At 40.9% G+C, this 20473-nt stretch overlaps 1 protein-coding gene across 1 annotated transcript in view; it reads right to left on the bottom strand.

Annotated features, from left to right (window-relative positions):
- PTEN (phosphatase and tensin homolog) overlaps positions 1–19388 on the bottom strand; it is a 48448-nt gene extending 29060 nt beyond the window's left edge. The window contains exons 1-3 of the mRNA XM_034062600.1: positions 19228–19388; positions 3391–3475; positions 139–183 (exon numbers count right to left, since the gene is read on the bottom strand). Coding sequence (XP_033918491.1) covers positions 139–183; positions 3391–3475; positions 19228–19306 — 209 coding nt within the window. The 5' untranslated portion in view covers positions 19307–19388. The remainder of the gene's footprint in view (positions 1–138; positions 184–3390; positions 3476–19227) is intronic.
- Between the last annotated feature and the right edge of the window lie 1085 nt (positions 19389–20473).

Genomic DNA, 20473 nt, shown 5'->3' with positions numbered 1-20473 from the left:
AGCACTCTCAATCAGGCTTAATTGTTTTAAGAAATGTGCAAAATATCTCTAGCTCTGCTTCAGTACAGCAACAAACCACTTTCACACATTAGCTATTTTCAGAACTCATTGTTTTGTAAAATATAAGAGCATACTTACAGATTGTATATCTTGTAATGGTTTTTATGCTTTGAATCCAGAAACCTTAGGTAGAAAATAAAAAAGCATGTATTAATATACATCGAAATAATGTTGACCTCAATTTGCAGCATCATTAAAGCACCATCCAGCATGTGCAGTTCTGCATTCCAAATCCCAGCTGGCCCTGCAGTCCCCCAGTCAAGGAAGCAGCATGTTGCAAACCTCACTCATACAAATAATGCGGTAATAAAAAGACAATTTTTGCAACTGAGGAGACTAAAAGCTGACCTACAACTGAAACATTTATTATATGGACCAATCTGCACTGATTTCTAAGATACCTACACACCAATAAATATATTTAGCTGAAGAAGGGCTGTTTATTTTTAAAGCACAAAGTATCAAGTACACCATATATTTGTGAACACTTCCAGTTTAATTTTCAATGCCAAGTATTCTGCCACAGTGGTATCTCCAATTATAAAAAAAAAAAGAATACTGGAATATGAATTTTATTTAGCCAGAATCTTTATTTTAATACCAGGCTTTTAAAACAGCCATTACTTGCCCCTGAAGTCTGAGGACAGTGCCTGATGATATTCTGAGTTCAGAAAGGACAAAGATCACTATACTTTTTCACACTCGTTTCATTTTCATGCTCACTTTGTAAAAAAACTTCCCATACAAGCTTTGAAGAGCCAAACTGCAAACATGATTCATCAAAAATGTCATGATTATATATAATGTGTCACCTGGCAATGTTCACAAAGAAATAACATATAAATGTTTACACTTAACATCATCAACAGTGTGTATCTGCACACCAGCCAGAAGGAATTTAATTAGCCATGACAGAACATGCTGTTCAAATTGAAAAGAAACACTAGCTGCTAAAATCCTGGAAAGCTCAAGCAAAACCAACCTCTGGTTATCAGTCATAATATTCCAGAAGAACCTAGAACTCCTCTGCGGCTAAACCGATGTGTTAAAATATGAACAGATGTGAATGCTTCTGCAGCACCGAGTACGAGACTGCAATTTAATCTGCAAAAATATTTTCTGACTTCCACTGGCAGACTTCGAGTGATTAAGGAAGATGGTGGACATGGCAATTTGTTTCAGGAGATGAACCCACTTGTTCAAAACACACAGTGAGCTGACTATACTTCTGCTAGTAATATCCACAAAACTGAGTGTAAGCTTTCATGCGAGTATTTTCCTTAGGACAAGATTCCATCCAAACTGTCTCAAAGTGTCAGTCACAGGAGACAGCCAGCAGTTCTAGTCGTACTTCTCCTACAGTATTAGGATTACATTTTGTCAGGATAACAGTGACTCAGAAAAAGCCCACTGGCTTATTGCGGCTCAATATCAATTGCTCCAGAGCTCAAACACATTGATCTTCTGCATAAAAAAGTTCTTGAAAAAAAATTACATAAGGAAAAGATGACAGGAGCAGATGAGGACCTGCTGACTGCAACATGCATTTTGTGCATTATTCTCATTTAAAAAAAGGGGACAACAAACATAATGCTACTTTAGCATCCAGTTCCCTACAGCCACTTAATATAAATCTCTACCTTACTTTGGCTGATTATACTTCTGGTGACCATTATTCCTTTTGATCAGTGTTTATGGACAACTTAATAATTATGTAGTCATTTCTCTTCAAAAGTCTAACTTACACATATATACATACTTAACCAATTAATTTTTCTCCATACAGAAGCAACTGAAATCAATGCTATGAATGGAGGAGGACCTTCAAAGACTACTGCCTATCATTATTTATTTAGAATATTCCCAAGCCATTTATTCCAAGTCCAGCCTTTACCCCATCCTACAATTTCCAAAGGTGGAGTCCATCAGGAACCACATATTTCACAGAGCAGATGCAGTGCCAGTGTCAGCTTAAAGAAAAGGTGGCTCTGACTGCTGGTAAGGAAAGATGACTAGATAGTTAAGGGCTGTCCACAGACAAACTGGGAAACACAGCAAAAGCCTTTTCTTGTGTGCAAGCTGTGTGCAATGACAACTGCAAAACTTCACACCTCTTAACAGTCCTAGCAGAAACATACACACTCTGCAAGAGCATTTATGGATTGCTATGCTGAACCTCACTGATATGACCAGCTCTGGAAAAGTGACTTCTCCTTACTACCATGTCACAGAACAAAGTTGCTTCTGCAAGCCTGGCCAAATGCAGCTCCTGACATTTTCAGCGCTATTCATGGAGATTCATGATGGTTAAATATGCAAGAACAAACCCCCTCAAACTCACTGGAAGCTAGCTGCAGCTGCACTGGGAAGTCACTGCCTCGAGATAAATGATTCTCAGTTGAAGGTTATGATTCCTCCCAGTGTGGGAACTGAGGAGCTACCTCAGCTCATTTCTGTACAAACCCTTACTGCATTATTTCCCTACCCCCAAACACCAAGCCTCTGGGAGAGCCACTGAACTTGTGACCTCAAATGCCAGAGATCCTAAAAGTATCACGCATGACATAAAATCAGACCTTGAGATCCTAAAACCACTAACATTTCCCAGCTTCTGACAAATACTTAGTTTTCAATGCAACCTCTCACTCTCCAGGCAGCATGTTGACTAAACAAATTGTGATGCTCCTAACACACCAAGTACACCTTCCACAGCTGGAACCAGCAGTTCAGAGTAGGTAACTTTATTTGATGTTAAAAACAACATCCTGTAGGTTTGGGTTTTTTTAAAAACATGCTACAAAACATCACCAGCAATAACGATTTTTACGCAATTTTTCTCCTCTTCCACAATTATTGAACACATCCAGATGTAAAAGTCTTTATCTAAAGTCATCTAAATTTACTACCTTAAATCAAAAATACTTATCAAGCACTTAATTTATCAATTGAAGAAAGAATATGGGAAGCATATTCTGAAACACCATGAGCTATCTGAGGAACTCTCAACACTGTTAACAGAGGCATGGACTGACATCTTTCTAAAAGCAAAGAACCTCATTTTACTCCAACACAATTCACTGAAATAAATTTTTCACAATAGGGCAGATTACATGCATTTGAGATCAACCTGTAACAGCAGCCTGGCCTGTAAGTCTTGAAAATACAATGTTTCTAACATTTTCAGGAAAGCTAGTTTGGCAACATCTGTGAAATGTAAAAATCTTACAAATTTTGCAAGTCAGAGCACACATCCTCCTTTCCTTAGTAGAACATAAATGAGTACAGAAAAGGATATCTAACATTTACAAGAGGATGAAAAAAAAATCTTACCTTACTACATCGTCAATGTTGTTCCTGTATACTCCTTCAAGCCTCTCCGCAGGAAAACCCATAGCAATTATGTTTGGATAAATATCTGATATGCAAATTATGGAAACATTTGTAAAGCACGTGAAATTTCTACAGCAGCATTAAGCAGGCATTAATCAAATGTTTAACTGTATCAAAGTCAGAGCAACAACTCCAACTAACTCCCATATGGAAACAATTCATCTTTACATATGCTATGTAAAGCTATGTTAGGGATTTTAGGAAAAAAAAAAAAGCTGACGAAAAGGTTGGGAGAAGAGGGGGAATAAGGAGGGTAACACAGTACTTTGACCACAGCCACTATAACAGAAATCTCCTCACATCTCAGATAACTTATTAAAAGCATATGCTATGGTGCAGCTAACAGTTAACATCCATTAGGAAGGCAATCCATTAGAAAAGCAGAGTCAAGTAAGCCACTTCTATCATATATCATCTCACTAGAATCAAATAGATGCTGCATACTGATCTTTCTCTACAGTTTGAGTGGCATATTAAATCCGATGGGAAACTATTAAAATAGTCTTGTGTGACTAAACTGCAAGATGTTCCAAATTAAAACCCACGTTCGCATCCCAGTGATCCCAAAATAGGTATATCACACAAAACAGAAAAACTAACAAAAAAAAAAAAAAGCTCATTTCAGGCATGAAAGCTCTGGTGAGGCTATACTGGTTTTGTCCCTTTCCATGATTTCTACATAACAGACAAATATAGCAGCTGCTAAGGTAGCTGTCAATGCCTAAAAGCAAGATAACCACAATAGATGGGAATGTACAGATCTGAAAAGGAATCTGTATCTTATTTATTTAAAAGACAAACAACTCCCCACTCCTGGAAAAATATTCTGACCTACCTGTCAGAACAGAACTCAAGAAAGGAAAGTACTCTCAAATTTTAAACATTATTAGAAATTATAATGTAGTGAAGAAGCTTCACTGAAAAGCAAAACAGAAATGAAACCAGCAGCTCTAAAACAGACCATACTCTACCACATTAACATACTCCTCCTCAAACTAATTTTAGAAGGAGCAAGAACAAAGCATGGTATGTTTGAAATTGGCCCCGCTTTAAACAAGGGGGCTGAAACAGTGACTTCCACAGGTCCCTTTCAACCTAAATTATTCCCCAATTCAAAGAATCATGTTTATGGTTAAAAACATAACAAAGCTCTAAGAGTAATCATTGGAATGGAAAATATTGCAGTAGTTTCCAAGGTATTAATGTCCCAATTACTTGCACATAAAGAAAAGCCTGTACAAAGTACTATCCTCCATCCTTGCAGAATTCCCAAAAGCCTAAGTACTTACAGGGAAGCAGCATGGACCAAGTTCTGCATTTACACAGTTAACTTGAAGACTTGAGGAAAACGTTAACAACTGAATACACGGAAATAATATTTTCCACTCTCAAAAAAAGAATTAACATTTACTATGTTGTAATCCAAGTATTAATAGATATTGGTCTGCTTGGGCTACTCAAAATACAATTTATGCAGTGAGAATGTGAAAACTTTTGAGAAATCCAAATAAATACCTACAGCTGCCTTAAATACTGCCACTGAAAGGGGTTCTCATCTGATTGCCATTTTTTTTGTACTTCCCCAAACCCTAAGAAAAGTTTACCTTGGAGGGGAAAAAAAAGAAGAGCTGCTTGACTTTCAGAGTGTTTGATAACTTCAGATACTATCAAATCACATAAATCTTAAACTCTGAAACTACTCTGAACACACTGTACTACGCAAACAGTCCACACCTCTTTGTTATATTAACAAAAGACACTATATAACTAACAACATATTCTATCAGTTACTACTTGCCATAAGCAGAAGAAACTGGTTATAAATCATGTGCACCTGCTCTATGCATATTAAAAGTTAATTACCTTTAAGCTAGCACTCCCCATCACTCCCTCTTCATTCCCCAATTTTAACCTTTCACCTACTGTCAATTTCAGTGTTCACACTCAAAAGCACCTCCTATTGTGTCCTGCTCCAAGCAGCAACGCCATATAAATTACCAGAGTAAAATAATCCAGTGTATTAGCTTGCTTTCCACAGCACTTCTCCATAGAAGACAAGCATTCATGCTAGCAACAGGAGTAAAATAAATTCATTTTGACACATGCATCAAAACAAATCTCAGTTTCAACTACAGAACCACCCATGAGATGGATGCCCAAACTTCACCAAATTACCATCTAACTTGCTCAAATTTCCATTCGCAATCCTGAGCTTTATTACACAATTTTTTCATGCTTTTCAGCCTGCAGTTTATGTTCAGATGCTTTTTTCTGCCACTGGCTTTTCCTCTACAAGAGGTTAACACACAAGATACCTTCCAGGATTCCCAGCTGGTGCAAGATGGAAGAAATCAGACAGACACCCCAAGTGAAGGAAAGAGAACATCTTAGCAGCAGCATTTCAAGTTCGCAGGCTCACAGACTTGTCCAAACACTAAAGCCTCAAAACACGCAAGAAGAGAGAGATTAAAAGTTCCAAAATAACCAGGATGGTCTCACACTTTTGGAAAAAAGTGATCCCCTTCTGGCTCCCACATATCACATGACCCCTTTCTCCTCCCTCACTCCTCGGGGGCAACTCATGAGCAGTACATGCACAGCCCACATGCATTTCTTCTTTTAAATAGGAAGCTGGCAAGAACTGAATGCTCTAAACTTAACTGGGTGTTGCTACAGGTGCAATTTTTAAACCCAGAGGAGCTGGTGTTGCAAAAGATGTTCCATAATATGCCAGTAAGAAAAGAAAATGGAAAACTATTGGGGGAGGGGAGGGGGGGAAGGAAGGGGGTAGCATGAACCAATTTACTGATGCTGATTCAGTAAGTGGTGTACATTCTAGGGCTTTGCAATCTGACAGCACAAAAACTGAAGTTCTGCTGAAAAATAAATATCCAAGGGGGCAAGGGACTGGATTTAGTAAAACATGATTGCTTTTTAAGTTATTTTCTCCTCCCCCTAAATATAAGCATCCTAAAGTACCTTACTTATTATCTCAAAGTATTAGACTGGAATGTAATTCCCAGGCCACTGCTGACTCACTCTTCTGTCTGCAACAGATCTGGCATCAAAGGACACTGGCTGCAGTGAGCAAACGGTACCTTTCCATGGCAGGCGTGTGAGGGTGCAGGCTTCACCTGCAGTGAACAAAAGCAAGCAACAACTACGACAAATGCATTTGCATTGCATTTTATGTCTTAATATATACTCTGGCAAGCACGTTGCTTTGAAACTCTGTTGTTGGTTCAAGCAACTGAGGAATGCCTTTTGCTTTAAGGAGCAAGATGGAAGAACAGAGTGGAAGTGCTGTTACTGTTTGCACAGATGATCTAAACCTCTGGGCAGAAATAGCAGTTTCGTCACTTAATTGAAAAAGCTGACAAAACCCGAGCTCTTCCACCCTTTCCTCTCCTGCAAAAAGATGTCCCAAGATCTGCAGCAAGTGAAGGGGATGGCTGTTACTGCATCAGTACTAGCTTGCTTTATTCCTAATGCTGGGGAATGAAACAATCCTCCTCAGGGACAGCCAGTGATCACTGCAGGGAAGAGTACAGAGCTGAACCAGTTAGGGGAGCAAAGACATCCACTGGGCATCATCTTCATCAAGCTCTTTTGTCTCCAGCAACACTCAGTAGCTAGGAGACATTGCTTTTCATACCTTAGTTAATTAAACATTGATTTCCGAAGCTGAAATTAAAATATTCACTAACAAGACAAAATTCTTACAAAGGAATTTTGAAGCTGGGCTTAAATTCAAAGCAAGAATTCTGAGTCATCATTAAACTGGTAATGATACTGATAATCTTAGAAACCTGGAAGAACTGATGATTTAAAATATGCAACAAATTCATTATCAATTCCAAGTTGGGGGTGTGTGGGGTGCGTATTGAGTTTTCTTGGTTGGCTTTTGTTTGTTTGGGGTGTTTTTTGGTTTGCATCCTTTCTTTTTTGCTTTTTTTTTGGGGGGGGGGGGGGTTGGTTTGTTTTTTCAAGACAAGAAAAATAAAAATGGAAAAAGCCTCAGCCATTTATTGAGGCGGTTCTACAACACACACAAAATGAAGTTAACCAAAATGTTGCTAATTACTAAAATTTGAAATGGACTTTCTAAAAAACAAAATACGTCCTGCCACGTTTTGCCAAAGTAGCTCTTTCCTAGGAAACCCATTCCTAGAAATGGTTTCAGCCATTTTTAAAGCACTCATTCCTTTGTCAATCTTTTAAACATGGAGGCTGGGACTGTAGCTAGCGGTCAGAACAAAAAACCTAAACACATGAGACAGATACAAGTTACATAACAGACAAACATTAAAATGCCATCCTCAAGTTCATGCTGCAAGTACAAAACTGCAGCTTTCAAATGAACATAGACGACACTTTGTTATACCCAAGTAACGTTAAAATGAAAGCAACACAATAATTTGTTAAGTAACCAAATGCCAAAACAAAAAAGTGATGCTTTATCAATATTAAAGACATACTAAAGCAAACAATCCATACACCACTTCAGAAATGCCTTTGCTCTAATACTGTGGGCAGATTGAACAAAACACTGTTCTTGAAACCTGAAGTAATTCCCACATGCTAAAGATGATAGTCTTTCCAGTTGCTATGAGAAAAATCCTGTACCATTATGCAAATTGGCAGTTATAATCATTTTTAAAAATAGCTGTCTATATATTCCCAATATGCCAAGACCAAATTAAAGAATATGCAGTATACACTTCAAATGTTACATACGCATAGATATAAAAGCAAATTAGTTGGGTTGGTCCTATAAATGATTGTGATCACAAATTCAGTGTTTTTCCTAATATTGGAAGGAAGCCAAAAAAGCATACCAAAATATTTACCAATTCTCAAGTTATGCAACAGTCACTAGAAAATGCAAAAAATAGACAGTTATGGCCTTTCCTGCAATGATCAACATTCTTAAATAGTACCTACAACATTGCTAGAATTTCTAATTAATTCTAAAAAGTCCTATTTCAAACAATGCATTTAATCCCTTACCCTCACTCTGTTCATGGAGGCAGCTATAACGGAAAAAAAGAAAGCAAATTACCTAATCTTCCTGTTTTATAAGCATGCTAGAGCATGCAGTGCTTAAGAATTTACATATAGCTTTACTTTTTAAAGCAAACATTGATGAGCAATTATAAATCAAAACACAAATAAAAAACTTTAAAACTATTAGCTCTTTAGAATCAAAGGTTTCATGAAGACCTACAATGCATCTGACTTCACCTTTTCTTAAAAAGGAAATTTAAAACAAGCTGAGTGTTCCTGATACTGTGAATGATGGTCACTGTCCAGTGCCCTGGAACTAAAAACTTACTGCAAAACTCAAACCTGACACTTGCAAATAAAAGGTCCTTTTCTCCCCAGCCCACAGTTTCCAAATACAAATCTTATTTAACAAAGAACAGATTTAAACTGGTTAATCTATGGCCTGAGAAAAGTTTCACAACTGCCAGGTATACAAATTTTCACTTCCAGTTCAGGCAAGCAAGGCATGTACTTCCTTTAATCTGTGTCTGAGCAGCCCACTCCTCACTCACACAAAAGCTGCTGTCAGTTTTGCTCTGTTATCCATCACCCATCACCCTCCTGACTGCAGAGAACCACAGTGCAAAGGAAACCAGCCTCGACCATGGGGTGGCCAACCTGTCAACTACTAAGTCCCATTTGACAGCAACACTGATGAGCACAGGAACAATGTGACTCTGAAGTCTCTGAAAGTTGCTCTATTGCCTCAATTTGTCTGAAATTCTCTGAACTCTGACTTCAGTAGCCATGTGACATGGTCTAGCAGTGCATCTGGCCCTACCATCCATAAAACATTAGTGTGGTAACCTCAAGCCTTTTAACTCCAGCTTAAACAAGCCCATATAGTAACAGCAAGAAGGAAAAAAAAAAAAAAAAAGAACTGCTCTTGCTGCTCAACAGCTTGACAGCCCGAAGCTACAGGGGGAGTGTTACAAGAAGTGTCCACACTCCATCCTCAAACAGATTTAGGAGTCCTGACAAATGGCCAAACTCTTATTAGTGCCACTTTCTTGACAGCATCCCTACAAAAGATACAGGAAAATATACCCAGCCAAATGCAGAAACCCTCCCTAGCACATATACTGCTTAGCCTGTACATGTGCATTCTTTTTTTTTAATAGGCAGCATTTCCATTAGCCAACATGAAACACAAAGTAAGTTTACTATATTTCTATAAGCCTGGATAATCAGGAAGTATAGAGGAAATGAACAGGAAGAAAGTTCTTCAGAGCAATGGAGGATTCCTTGTAGCCAGTCAGCTGCACTTGCCAACTCTACCATCTGTGCCTTCAGGAACAAGAAAAGAGACCAACTCAGATGCAGCCAAGAGAAATGTTTTATGATTTAGAAGAAATGCATTTAACCCCTTAATGCTCAATATTTCAACTTCAATTTTTTTTCCTCCCCCACTTTTTTTCTAAATCTTTCCACTTGTAATTTAAATGCAGCAACCTAGACAAAAAAAAAAACAAAAAAATCCTGCAGCTCCTTTGTATCCAGGAGGTAAACCTGTCCAAATGAGGTCATGGGGCTAATAACAGGCCTGGAGGGGAACTCGGATTCCCACAATGCAACAAAGTAAATCAGAGGTGCCTGAAGATACAACTGCCAGGTTGTCTCAGGAACCAGCTACATCCACAACTCATTTCCATCACATAGCAAGGCTTTTGGAGGTGCTTACTATATTCCAGTTACAAAGTATTTCCAGAGCAAAAGTCTCCCTTCTTCTGTGGGGTGTATGAAATGTGTCCTGGCCCTGTCGCCATATGGAGGCTTTGGTCAACAGCTAATACAGTCAAGACAACTGGGGAAAAAACCTAAACGCAATCCACATAATAAGCAGGCACCATGTTTTTGTTTTCTTCAAAACACAGTATCAACTTCATAAACCTCACAGCATAAATACAAATAATGGTAAGAGAAAAGCATGAAAGATGTCTACTCAACAATGACTTAGAAAAAGATGCCTTAAACTTCCATTTTAACATGGTTTAGAATCACAAATAAAGATACAAAAGAATGCACATAGTAAACACAAGCTTGTGAAGAGCTGCAAATCCCTCTGAGATAGTCAACGATACTACAGGACAAAAAAAGCTACCCTTACCATTAAGAAAAGGTCAAGAGAAACAGGAACATTCAACAGCATACTACTGATACTCATCTAAAATATGACAGAAAGAACTCTTCAGCTGAGGAGTCAAAGATTTGGCCTCAGTTCCTTACTCAGCTTCAAGTGCGAGCACTGAACAAAATCCCTACAATCTCAGCAAGTTTCTAGACATAAAAACATGCACAGGTCCAGTTAAGAAGTATTTTTGTTTCTGCTCACTCTTTGGAAGAAGCTACATCCCATCTTACCATACCTACCCTAGCATCCCAACTAGTTGCAGCAACACAAAGCAGCCCGAGACCAAAAGCTGCACCAAGAGCATGCAACCAGCTGCACAAATGCAGGTGAGGCTAAGCAACTGTCTCCAAGGTAACAATTCTATGGAGTGGATCTTCTCAGTAGGAAGCAATGTATATGAGAAGCTTGACTGGCACATCTCAGTTTAAGATTTCTGTAGTGACAAGCTGACATATCTGAACCCACAAACCAAATTTAATACAAAATTTTTCAAGGCAGAGTACAGGACCTCCCTGGTACACATTCTCAGCACAGCACCATACTTTGCAGAAGATCCTTTTAACAAACACCGATGTGTACATAACTGTATCGTACCTCAGAAACCCATAGAAGCATGTAAGAATTTTATTCAGTAAGAAGTCAGCACAGCGAGTCACTACTTTGATATTTACTGACAGGAAGTGAAAAATGGCTCAGTCTCAAGTTTTTGCAAGTCTGAAAGGACATCCAAAACTTTCAGAGACATGGGAATTTAAAATAGCTATTGGGCTGGAGGACAAATATGTCACACTAAACAGCTTTATAAAACACCAGCTACAAAAAAAAAAACACGATTTGTATTAATTTATCAAACAACACTTTGGGGGTGGTAATCCTAGAAAAGATAAAGGCAAGTAGCAAAACAAGACATAAAACATGAACTATTTCTCAACCAAGCCCCAAGCAGATAATATTAATTTCATTCTAATGAGATCTACTGTTTTTCTGCTCTAAATGTTAGTATAAAAAAAAACAAAAACAAAACATTACTTCTCTAACTCACCCACATGAGAAAATAAAGAATAGAATATACACAACTTCTTTAGTTCTAGCCTGATATATACCCAGGCAATGACATGAATTAAGCAGAGGCCTCTACGAAAATTCATCATGCAATTAAGAGCTATTATACTACAGCTCCACAAAGGCAGAATTGTAAAGACATTTCTTAAGCACTTCATTACTAATAAAAAAAAATGATATTAAGCCTTTTTTAAGCACTGTCGCACATTGGTGCTGTGAAGCTGGGACTTCTTTCAAGGGAACAATGCCAGCTTTTGCAATAGCCGTCATACCAAACATAGAGCAGTTGGGTTTAATTTTTTTAGCTGCACAGACAATTACCATTTGAATCACAGAGCCTCTACTTCAGCTATGCTGCCTAAAAATCGTTATTAAGATAACCTAGATTTATGTAGCATGATACATAGCCTAACTGCACGATTATTTACCTCCACTCTAAAAATGTGTTGGTTTTTTTTTCTAAGGGCCTCACAGGCAAGACAGTAAATGAGGCAGATGACGACAGGAGCAAAGAGGATGACACCCTGAATTAGAAACTGGAACAAGGATTTGTTTACATCTGAAATACCCATCTGAGACCAAGATACATTCAAAACTTAACATCAAATCTCTGAACCCAAAGTAGAGTCAAACACCCACAAACCCTTTAATGTTTCACAAGAGATCCTGCTCTACAGACCACTTACAAATGTTCCCATATATTCAAGTAAATTCCCTTCTTACAGTCTGGAAATCATCAACCCAGTAACTCACAAAATGCACAAATGTGTACAGTTTTAATCCCCCAGACCTCCACAGAATAGCCAAATCAAAACTACAACTACCCTACTTTTTAAGATGAAGCATCAGGCAGATCCAGCAATCACTACTCACAACTCCAGGCTATATCCCATTTACCCCCCTGAAAAAACTATGCAATAATTAGCCTTCAATATCCACCCCACATTAGGCACAGTAAATGACTACAAATCACATGTAACTCTGAATTCCAGATTACTCTCTGGGTACACAAACCAGAAAGGAGGTGGGATTTAAAAGGGAGTTAGTTATGACTAATGACAGCAACTTTTGGACTGTAATGTAATTAAGGGATTCGACAGCTCAGCTGCCTATTCCCTCCCTTTTCTTCCAGTTTGTCAGAACACAACTGTTGTCCTTTAAATCATTATACAAGAACCATTTTCTTGTTTAAACATGTCGTGAGGGAAGACTCTAGGCTAAAGTACCAGAGGTATAATTTGGCAGCTTATGCTGTATTAATGTGGCAAAAACACTAATCCACTAAAAATATAATTTCATTTTAGAAACTGCTCCAAGATCCACAGCTGGCAAAAGCAACTTGTTAGACAAACTATACATAAAATTTCAACTTTGTAGATATTACATTCTGAAATTTAGCTCTGGCATGGTTTTATGTTTTTTTTAGCATAGGAGTTTTAACATAATGTGTCAATAAAACACATTCTTTCAGTAATATTATTACTGAACAAATTCTATCAGTTGCTTCCATTACAAAGAGGACTTAGGTATAAAAATCATCCTATGAGGAAGAGAACAGAAAATAGCAGCCTTCTTCTGGAGGAAAATTAGAAAATTCTGTACTCCTCTACACAGTATTTTAACACATCATTTAGCAAATACAGCAGTCACTGTACTTCAAAACACTTTTTGTAATTAAAGTTCTTAAATGAGATATAAGTGTACCACTGGATATCACAGGAAAAACACATTTTTGTCCTAAAGAAATCTGATCACCAGCCTAGCAGCCATCAAGAGCCAACTAATCCTTCTACATGTATTATACTGTGGCAATAATAGCCATTTCAAGTGTTGCATAAGCTCCACACTCAAGGCTATATCCTTTCCCTAAATACACTCTAACAGTCTCATGAAGTCAGTGGAAGTCACATGTAATTACCTTGAGAACAGAAAGGCCTTTCTGACTAGCACAAGTTCCTAGAAAGATGTACTTTCAAAATTCATCAACTCATCAAGACTCCAGTTGGACCCAGAGTTGATGCATGGCCAACCAATTACACTGAAAGCTAGAGCTGAACAGGTGGGATTTCCAAAAGCCCTCAACACTGACCTAACTAACTGTCCTCACCAAAGTCAGACAAGCTTCAATAAAGGTAATTTTGCGAACACCTCAAGTGTCAACACATCCTCAGTCTTATTGTAAGAGATAATGAAGAGGAGCTTGGATTTTTCCTTAGAAAAGAAATGCCCAAATCCAGTACCAGCCCTAGTAAACCTTATACTTTATTCAGCTTTGGATGTTATGACAGTTACACATATTTAACTAAGCTTACAAACAGATTTCAATGAAGATTAGCTTCAGATGTTTGGGGTTTCTTTCCTAAAAGTCACTGTACAAGATAATTTTGTAAAGTGTTCCCATTAGCTGTACTCACTTCTTTATCTTGAAAAGAACATATAGCTGTCACTTCAAACACAGAGCTATGTGAAACCAAGAATCAGTGTGCAGCTTTTGTCAATTTAAAAGTATGCACAGGCAGTTATTTTTTAACTTTGTGTTCAGCTTGTGCAAACAGTCTCCAGCAATGCTGCACATTGATTAAAAATTTCTGATGATGCACGATCAAGTAGTTCATTAGGAAGCCTGCACTACATTTAAGCAATCACAAAGAGATGAGCTCTAATTTGTCAAGCATCTTTCAAGTCCTCTTCTGAGCAACTGCAGTCAAAAACCAGCGAAGAAAGGGGCTGGGGTAATTGAACGGATGCAGCAAGGGTTGCACAACTGAACACTGACTCATATGGTGGGGGGTTTGTGCATAGGTTTCAGCTGTCAAACAACACTATTCACAAGTATGCACATACTAGGACAATATATTAAGAGGATTTTTTTTTTCATTTAGGTTGTAAGGAAATGTAAGCACATCTCTAACCCCAGAAAAGAATAATACATGAACACAATTGCAATTACCACTACCTTGCCTTCTCCATCTGGACAATTAAAAAAATCTGTATCCTTGCTAAGTGCAGAAAGATGAAGATGAATTTTTCCAGGATCAAATACATCCTCTACAGGATGTAAGCAGGTAACTGAATCAAACCCTGAGAAGTCCCCAGCCAGTACCATTTTCCTGCTGTCTATTCAAATAGATGAATTCAGAGCAAAACTCGCATGAATCTTCTTGACCAAAACCCAAGATCATCCCAGACTCCAGAGGCAAAATGAGTCTGTCAGGCTCTTCACACTGCTAAGTAACATGGTTTAGTCTGGAACAAAGAAATACTTTTCCACCAACAAAATGCATTGCCAGTTGGTTTCTTCTAAAACCTTACCAGCCCATACTGGACTTATGTGCAGGAAAAACTTGTTACAAAGCATCTAACAAACTTCAATTTTAAAATGAGACCAAATATTTTAAATTAATAACATTTCCAACTTGGGCTCTATTTTTAAACACAGTATGTACCTCATGCCACTAATTCATTTTTTTTCCTGGAAACTGAGCCATTTTGAGTGAAGTCAAGTAGTTTAAAATTTCATTAAAAATGCAAACAGCTTTAGGACTGCGAACAGCATAAAGCAGTAGGATATCCTAAGAAGCTCCCACTTGCAATCTTAGTATTCTCTGCCTTTTATTATGAGACAAACTACATCTTGTAAATAACTGCACCCAACATCCAGTCTTTACTGAATACTGCTGCAGTTTACACGACTATGTGGGTCATGAGCTACATATGCTTCAATTAAGCATCAGGGTTGGTATGCTCCACCCTTTGCTCAGGCTAGATGGCCATTTTCACATGTAAAGGAAGGCCTGGAAATACAAGACAGTTTAACCATGGGCACAAGAAGCAGTTACACATTTTTTTTCCACTTTAGTCTTAAATAGTTAAGGCACTTGCTAAACTCAAGTTATGCATGGGCCTCTTAAGTCACAGACAACCAATGCAATGTGCAAGACTTGCATGCAAGCATTCTCTTTCCACTGTTCTCAACAATAAAATGGTCAACAACCAAGCCACACAATTTTGGAAATACCAAAGAATATTGCACATTGGAAAATATATTGGTCACTGCATCATGAAGAAATGCAAGCATCCTTTAAGAAAACCATTAATCCAAACTTTCCAAAAGGTATCCAGTACTACAGAAATTAAATAGAAACCCAAATAAATCAGAAGTAAATACAATTATCTGCAGTATTATAATGCTGATTTAATGTCTCCATATGTAAAACCCTTTCCTCTTCTAATTTCAAAATACTTTTTCCAACAGGATGAAGAGATTATACAGGGAGATTAGAACATTTGACTAGATGGAGAGAAATGTCAATGCTTTTTAAACTCATTTCGTAATTAGCATGTAAGGCTATTCTCATATCATGTACACAAAGCTACTGATTTTGAAAGGTTACTATTTCCTAAAATCCTACATTACCCACACAGGAAAAATTCTTAACCAACTCATCAGGAACCAAGTGTCCTAATCATGATGTACTGTAGGATATATTCATCAGCACCAGTTTAAATGATTTGACACAGCCAACAGAGGAGAGAAAAAAAGAAAGAAAAAAAAAAAGGCGTCCTCAAAGGGGACTTTGGCACTCCAGTGCCTAACCCAGCCCACCTTTTGGTACACAGGTGTTCCCTGCAATGCCCTGGGAGAACCTACCATTACCGAAATATGAAGATTGCAACTCTTCGCCTACCTAGGAAACCAACACACATACCCTCCCTCACATATGTGTAAAAGAGGATAGAATATAGGCTGGACATCAGGCACCTCACCTCGACTCACTGTAGATTCATTTTATTCCTCGCCTCCTAAAGCTAGGGTAGCAATCACCACCTAATGAGTATTTTGAAGCTACCACCACTGAAGTACTTGTCCAGAAACATTTACTAAGGAGACATGCACATCTCTACCTCCTATATCCTGGCTGAAAGCTCAATCACTGGGCTAACCAGCTCATGGGAAGTTTCTCTTTTAGCTTGACGGAAGCAACTACCCTGAAATAACCAGTAATCTGTAATAGAAAACACTCCTACAGATATGGGTGCACATGGAAGCAAAGCTAACCAGTAGCAGAAATGCAGATGGTAGCTTATTTGGTCTCAAAATTTTAAACTCCAGCACATACTGAGAAGTACTTTTGAGAACTTAAAACTATAAAACCTATTACCACACACCACATACCTTCCCAAGCAAGCTTTCTCTTTCTTCATCTAACGTTGCATGGTTGAAGAGATAACTCCCAGCTTGGTCCTCCCTTCTACATGGGTAAAGCAAAGAGATTAATTCCCAGCTACCAGGTACGATGAGCAACAACTCCACCAAAGCCCTACAAAAAGCACATCTCTAAAAAGCCCACACAAAGTGATTTAAAAAAATAAAAATTAAAAAAAAAAGAGTATGCTTTCACTTCTGCAGCAACATCAGCCTTTAAGCAGAGCCATTATACTATGCAGGCAGCAGTCTTTATTCATTAATTATCTGTTCAAAATGTGCAGATACAAGACAAAAAAAAAGACTCAGTATAAGCTTCTTCCAGAGATTTTTGCAATCACAAAAAAAATACCTCTTACATATATTTCATGACAAAATTTCAGCTAGCTGCTCCTTCTAAATAAAACTAGCTTAAACTCAGCGTTCAGCAGCCTACTTCTAATAATGCAAAATTGTAAGAATAAAGTTATCAAGTGAAAAATTAAAAAATAAGCAATAAAATCCATTTGGCATAGCATTAGCAACCCTGAGCAAGAAAATCAAGGTTCAGCATCCACCAACTTTGTTGCTGGGAGCAAATGACTAGTTAAAAAGATCTGGTTTGGTAAAAAAGAAAAAGGTTTGGTAAAAAAAAAAAAGCTCTACCAATGACACATCTGGGCAGAGATAACTGAAACACCATTCTTTTCAACCGTAAAGCCAAAACCTCATCATTTTGCCATTACTTAACTCTTCTCATAACCTCAAAGCTCCTGGCAAACCCATCTCTCAGAGAATAAAAAAAAACCTAAATCAAGACTTCTGCCATTAAGTCAAGCAGTAAGTGCTGCCCTGGCCTATGGCAGTGTTACAGCTGTCCTAGCTGTAGGCCAACAAAATGACCAAGTGTAACCATTTAAAAATGCAAGCCCAAAGTTGTATTTTATCAGTAGCATGAACAGAACGCGGGAATTACGTACTAGAGCTGCTGCTTTTTAACTAAAAGCTCAGCAGCCACCTGCTAAAGTTAAAAATGTTCCAGGTCAGTTTAAAGCCACTAAAATTTTAGGCAAAGGCTCAGTGCAACAGCACAAGTTCTGCACTAGTTACAACTGTTACTGGTTTTGATGCTGCCTATGATTTGGATTTATTTGTAGCACTTGATATGACACAAGTGTAATTGCTCCAAAACCTAATAGATTTTATCCTCACCCTGTTGCAGAACATAAAGTTCTCTTTCTATGGGGCAAGTCTAGCTCTGACTACTACTATCAATATTCATTTTTCCTATGGCAGTCCCAACTTTTAGGCTGTGGAGTAAGAACCTCACTTCTCAGTGATGATCTTTCTCCACCAATAGACCATGCCCACAGCACAGCCCCTACATAACTCTGCAAGGCATTCAAAGCTAAACATCTGTCACCGCTACAGCACATCTGTTTGAAAGGCCACCAAAGCTATACACTAGCAATGCTTCTCTATGGTTTGACTCATTAATCGTAATTGCGTACTAATTATGTATTTCAGAATTCCACTCTTCAACAGTCCTCCTCAATGAGACCCAATATGCTCTCATTTCCAACACATCCTCCTGTTTACTGTATCTGAGATTATGCCAAAGTGCAGTTCATACATCACATTCGGAAAAGAGATATTTTTTAATTTGGAACAATTGATTGCCACCTCTTGTCATCGAGAAACCTTGCTGCATCATATGGCAACACAGCACAAACTCTGCCTTACTGAAGATATGAAAATCAGGGCAGAGAACACCAGCTTCACCTCTCCTACCATGAAGACTAAAGCAACCCAAGTGACAGACCTGCCATATCTGCAATCCAAGAGCTGTTACTAAATAAAAATTTAAAAAAATATTTTTAAAAAGTACTCTAGATATGAGTCACGACAGGACAGACACATTTGCTATGTGCCAGAAAACCCAACACAACCAAAGGTAAGCAGCAGACCCGCGTTGTTCCAGAACAGGCAGGGGCTCCCCAGGCCAGGGGGAGGACAGCACCTCCGCGACAGGGGGGGTGACAGCAGGCAAGCCAGCAGGCAGCTTGGCCGACTGCAACCGCCAAGGAGCGCTAACGTTAATCCTCGCCACCACGGAGCTCCTGTTAATCTGCCCGGCTGCCGGGCCCCGGCTCGGCGGCCGTCCTGACAAAAGGAGGCCGAGGCGGCGCGGTGGCGGGGAAGGGAGCGGCGGCCCGGGCGAGCCCCGGCAGCAACCGCCGGCCTCCCAGCGAAGGGGCACCGGGAAGCGAGTTAGGTAACGACCGCGCAGGTCTGATGCAATAGCTGTACGTGCAACGCCCGGTGCCGTGCACCGTCCCCGGCGGGAGGATACAGGTCAGATCCAGGTCGAAGCCATCCTCCTGGTATCGCCTTTTGTTCCTGCTGACGATCTCTTTGATGATGGCGGTCATGTCTGGCAGCCGAGGGCCGCTCCGGGACTGCGTGCAGGGGCCGAGCGGCGGCGGGGCGCGGGATCGGGAGGCGGCGGTGGGCCGGCGGCCGCCGCGCGGCCCCGGGCGTGGGGCCTGCTGCGCCGGCGGCTCAGCCCCAGGCGGGCCCGCCTCCCTCCGCGGCGGCGGCGGCGGCTCCCGGCGGCTGCCCCCTCCTCCTCCTCCTCCTGCCGCCGCTGCGCCGAGCGGGGCGGGAGCAGCAGCGGCGGCGGCGGCGGGCGAGCAGAGAAGGTCCGGAGCCGGGCCAAGTCCCTGAGGGTGCCGCCGCCGCCGCCGTCTTTGAGGAGAGCGAGGCGGAGGCGGAGAGAGCAGCTCTCCGGCGCTCCGGGCCCCAGCAATGGTGACAGCGGCGCGGGGCGCCCCCCCGGCCCGGCCCCGCTCCGCCCCGCTCCGCTCCCCGCCTGGGGCGGCGGTAGCGGCTGCGGGCCCGGAGCCGCGCGGTGGGGCCGCGCCGCCGGGTGGGCGCTCCGCGGAGGGCCGGCGGCAGCAGCGGCGGCTCCTCAGGGCGTGCGGGCCAGCAGCGAGGCCTGGCTCATCTCCCCCGGCCTGCTCCGCGCCCAGCAGCGCCGCGCCAGCGTTAGACTCCCATCATGGCTGCAGCTTCCGAGAGGGGAGTCAGCTCCGCCCCGCCCCCTTTGCCGCCTCCGCCGTATCGAGAAAGTAGTCCCCCAAGAAACGGCCAGCCGCCACCTTACCCAGACACTTTTCCGCCTCCTTCGGTGCCACCCCCCGCCCCTCCCGCCCCTCACCTCGCCGCACCGTTGCTCCCTCTTCCCTGCGGGAACAGGGAGCCGGCGGGCGGAGGGATACGGCAGCCGGGAGGAGAAGCCACGGTCACCGCGCCAAACGGTAGTGCTTCGACAGGTCACGTGGGCGGTGCGCTGCGCTGCGCTCGCGGCGGCCCCTCCCCCCGCGGGCGGAAGTGGCCGGGTAGGGCCGTGAGGTGAGGTGCGGAGCGGCTGTGTGCCTGGGTCCCGCCTCCGCGCTCTGCCGACGCCGGCTCGGCTCGGGAGCTGGGCCGCTCACTGCTCCTTGCGCTTCTGTGGCCTGCTGGCGTTCGGGGCCTGCGGCAGGCAAGAGGACGGGATTTCTCCCTTCCTGCCTTTTCCCCAGTCAGGTGGTCCCGTA

Source organism: Melopsittacus undulatus, chromosome 4 (assembly GCF_012275295.1).
Source record: "Melopsittacus undulatus isolate bMelUnd1 chromosome 4, bMelUnd1.mat.Z, whole genome shotgun sequence".
Lineage (NCBI taxonomy): Eukaryota > Metazoa > Chordata > Aves > Psittaciformes > Psittaculidae > Melopsittacus > Melopsittacus undulatus.
Note: the sequence above shows the minus strand (reverse complement) of the source record. Positions and strands in the feature narration are given on the sequence as shown.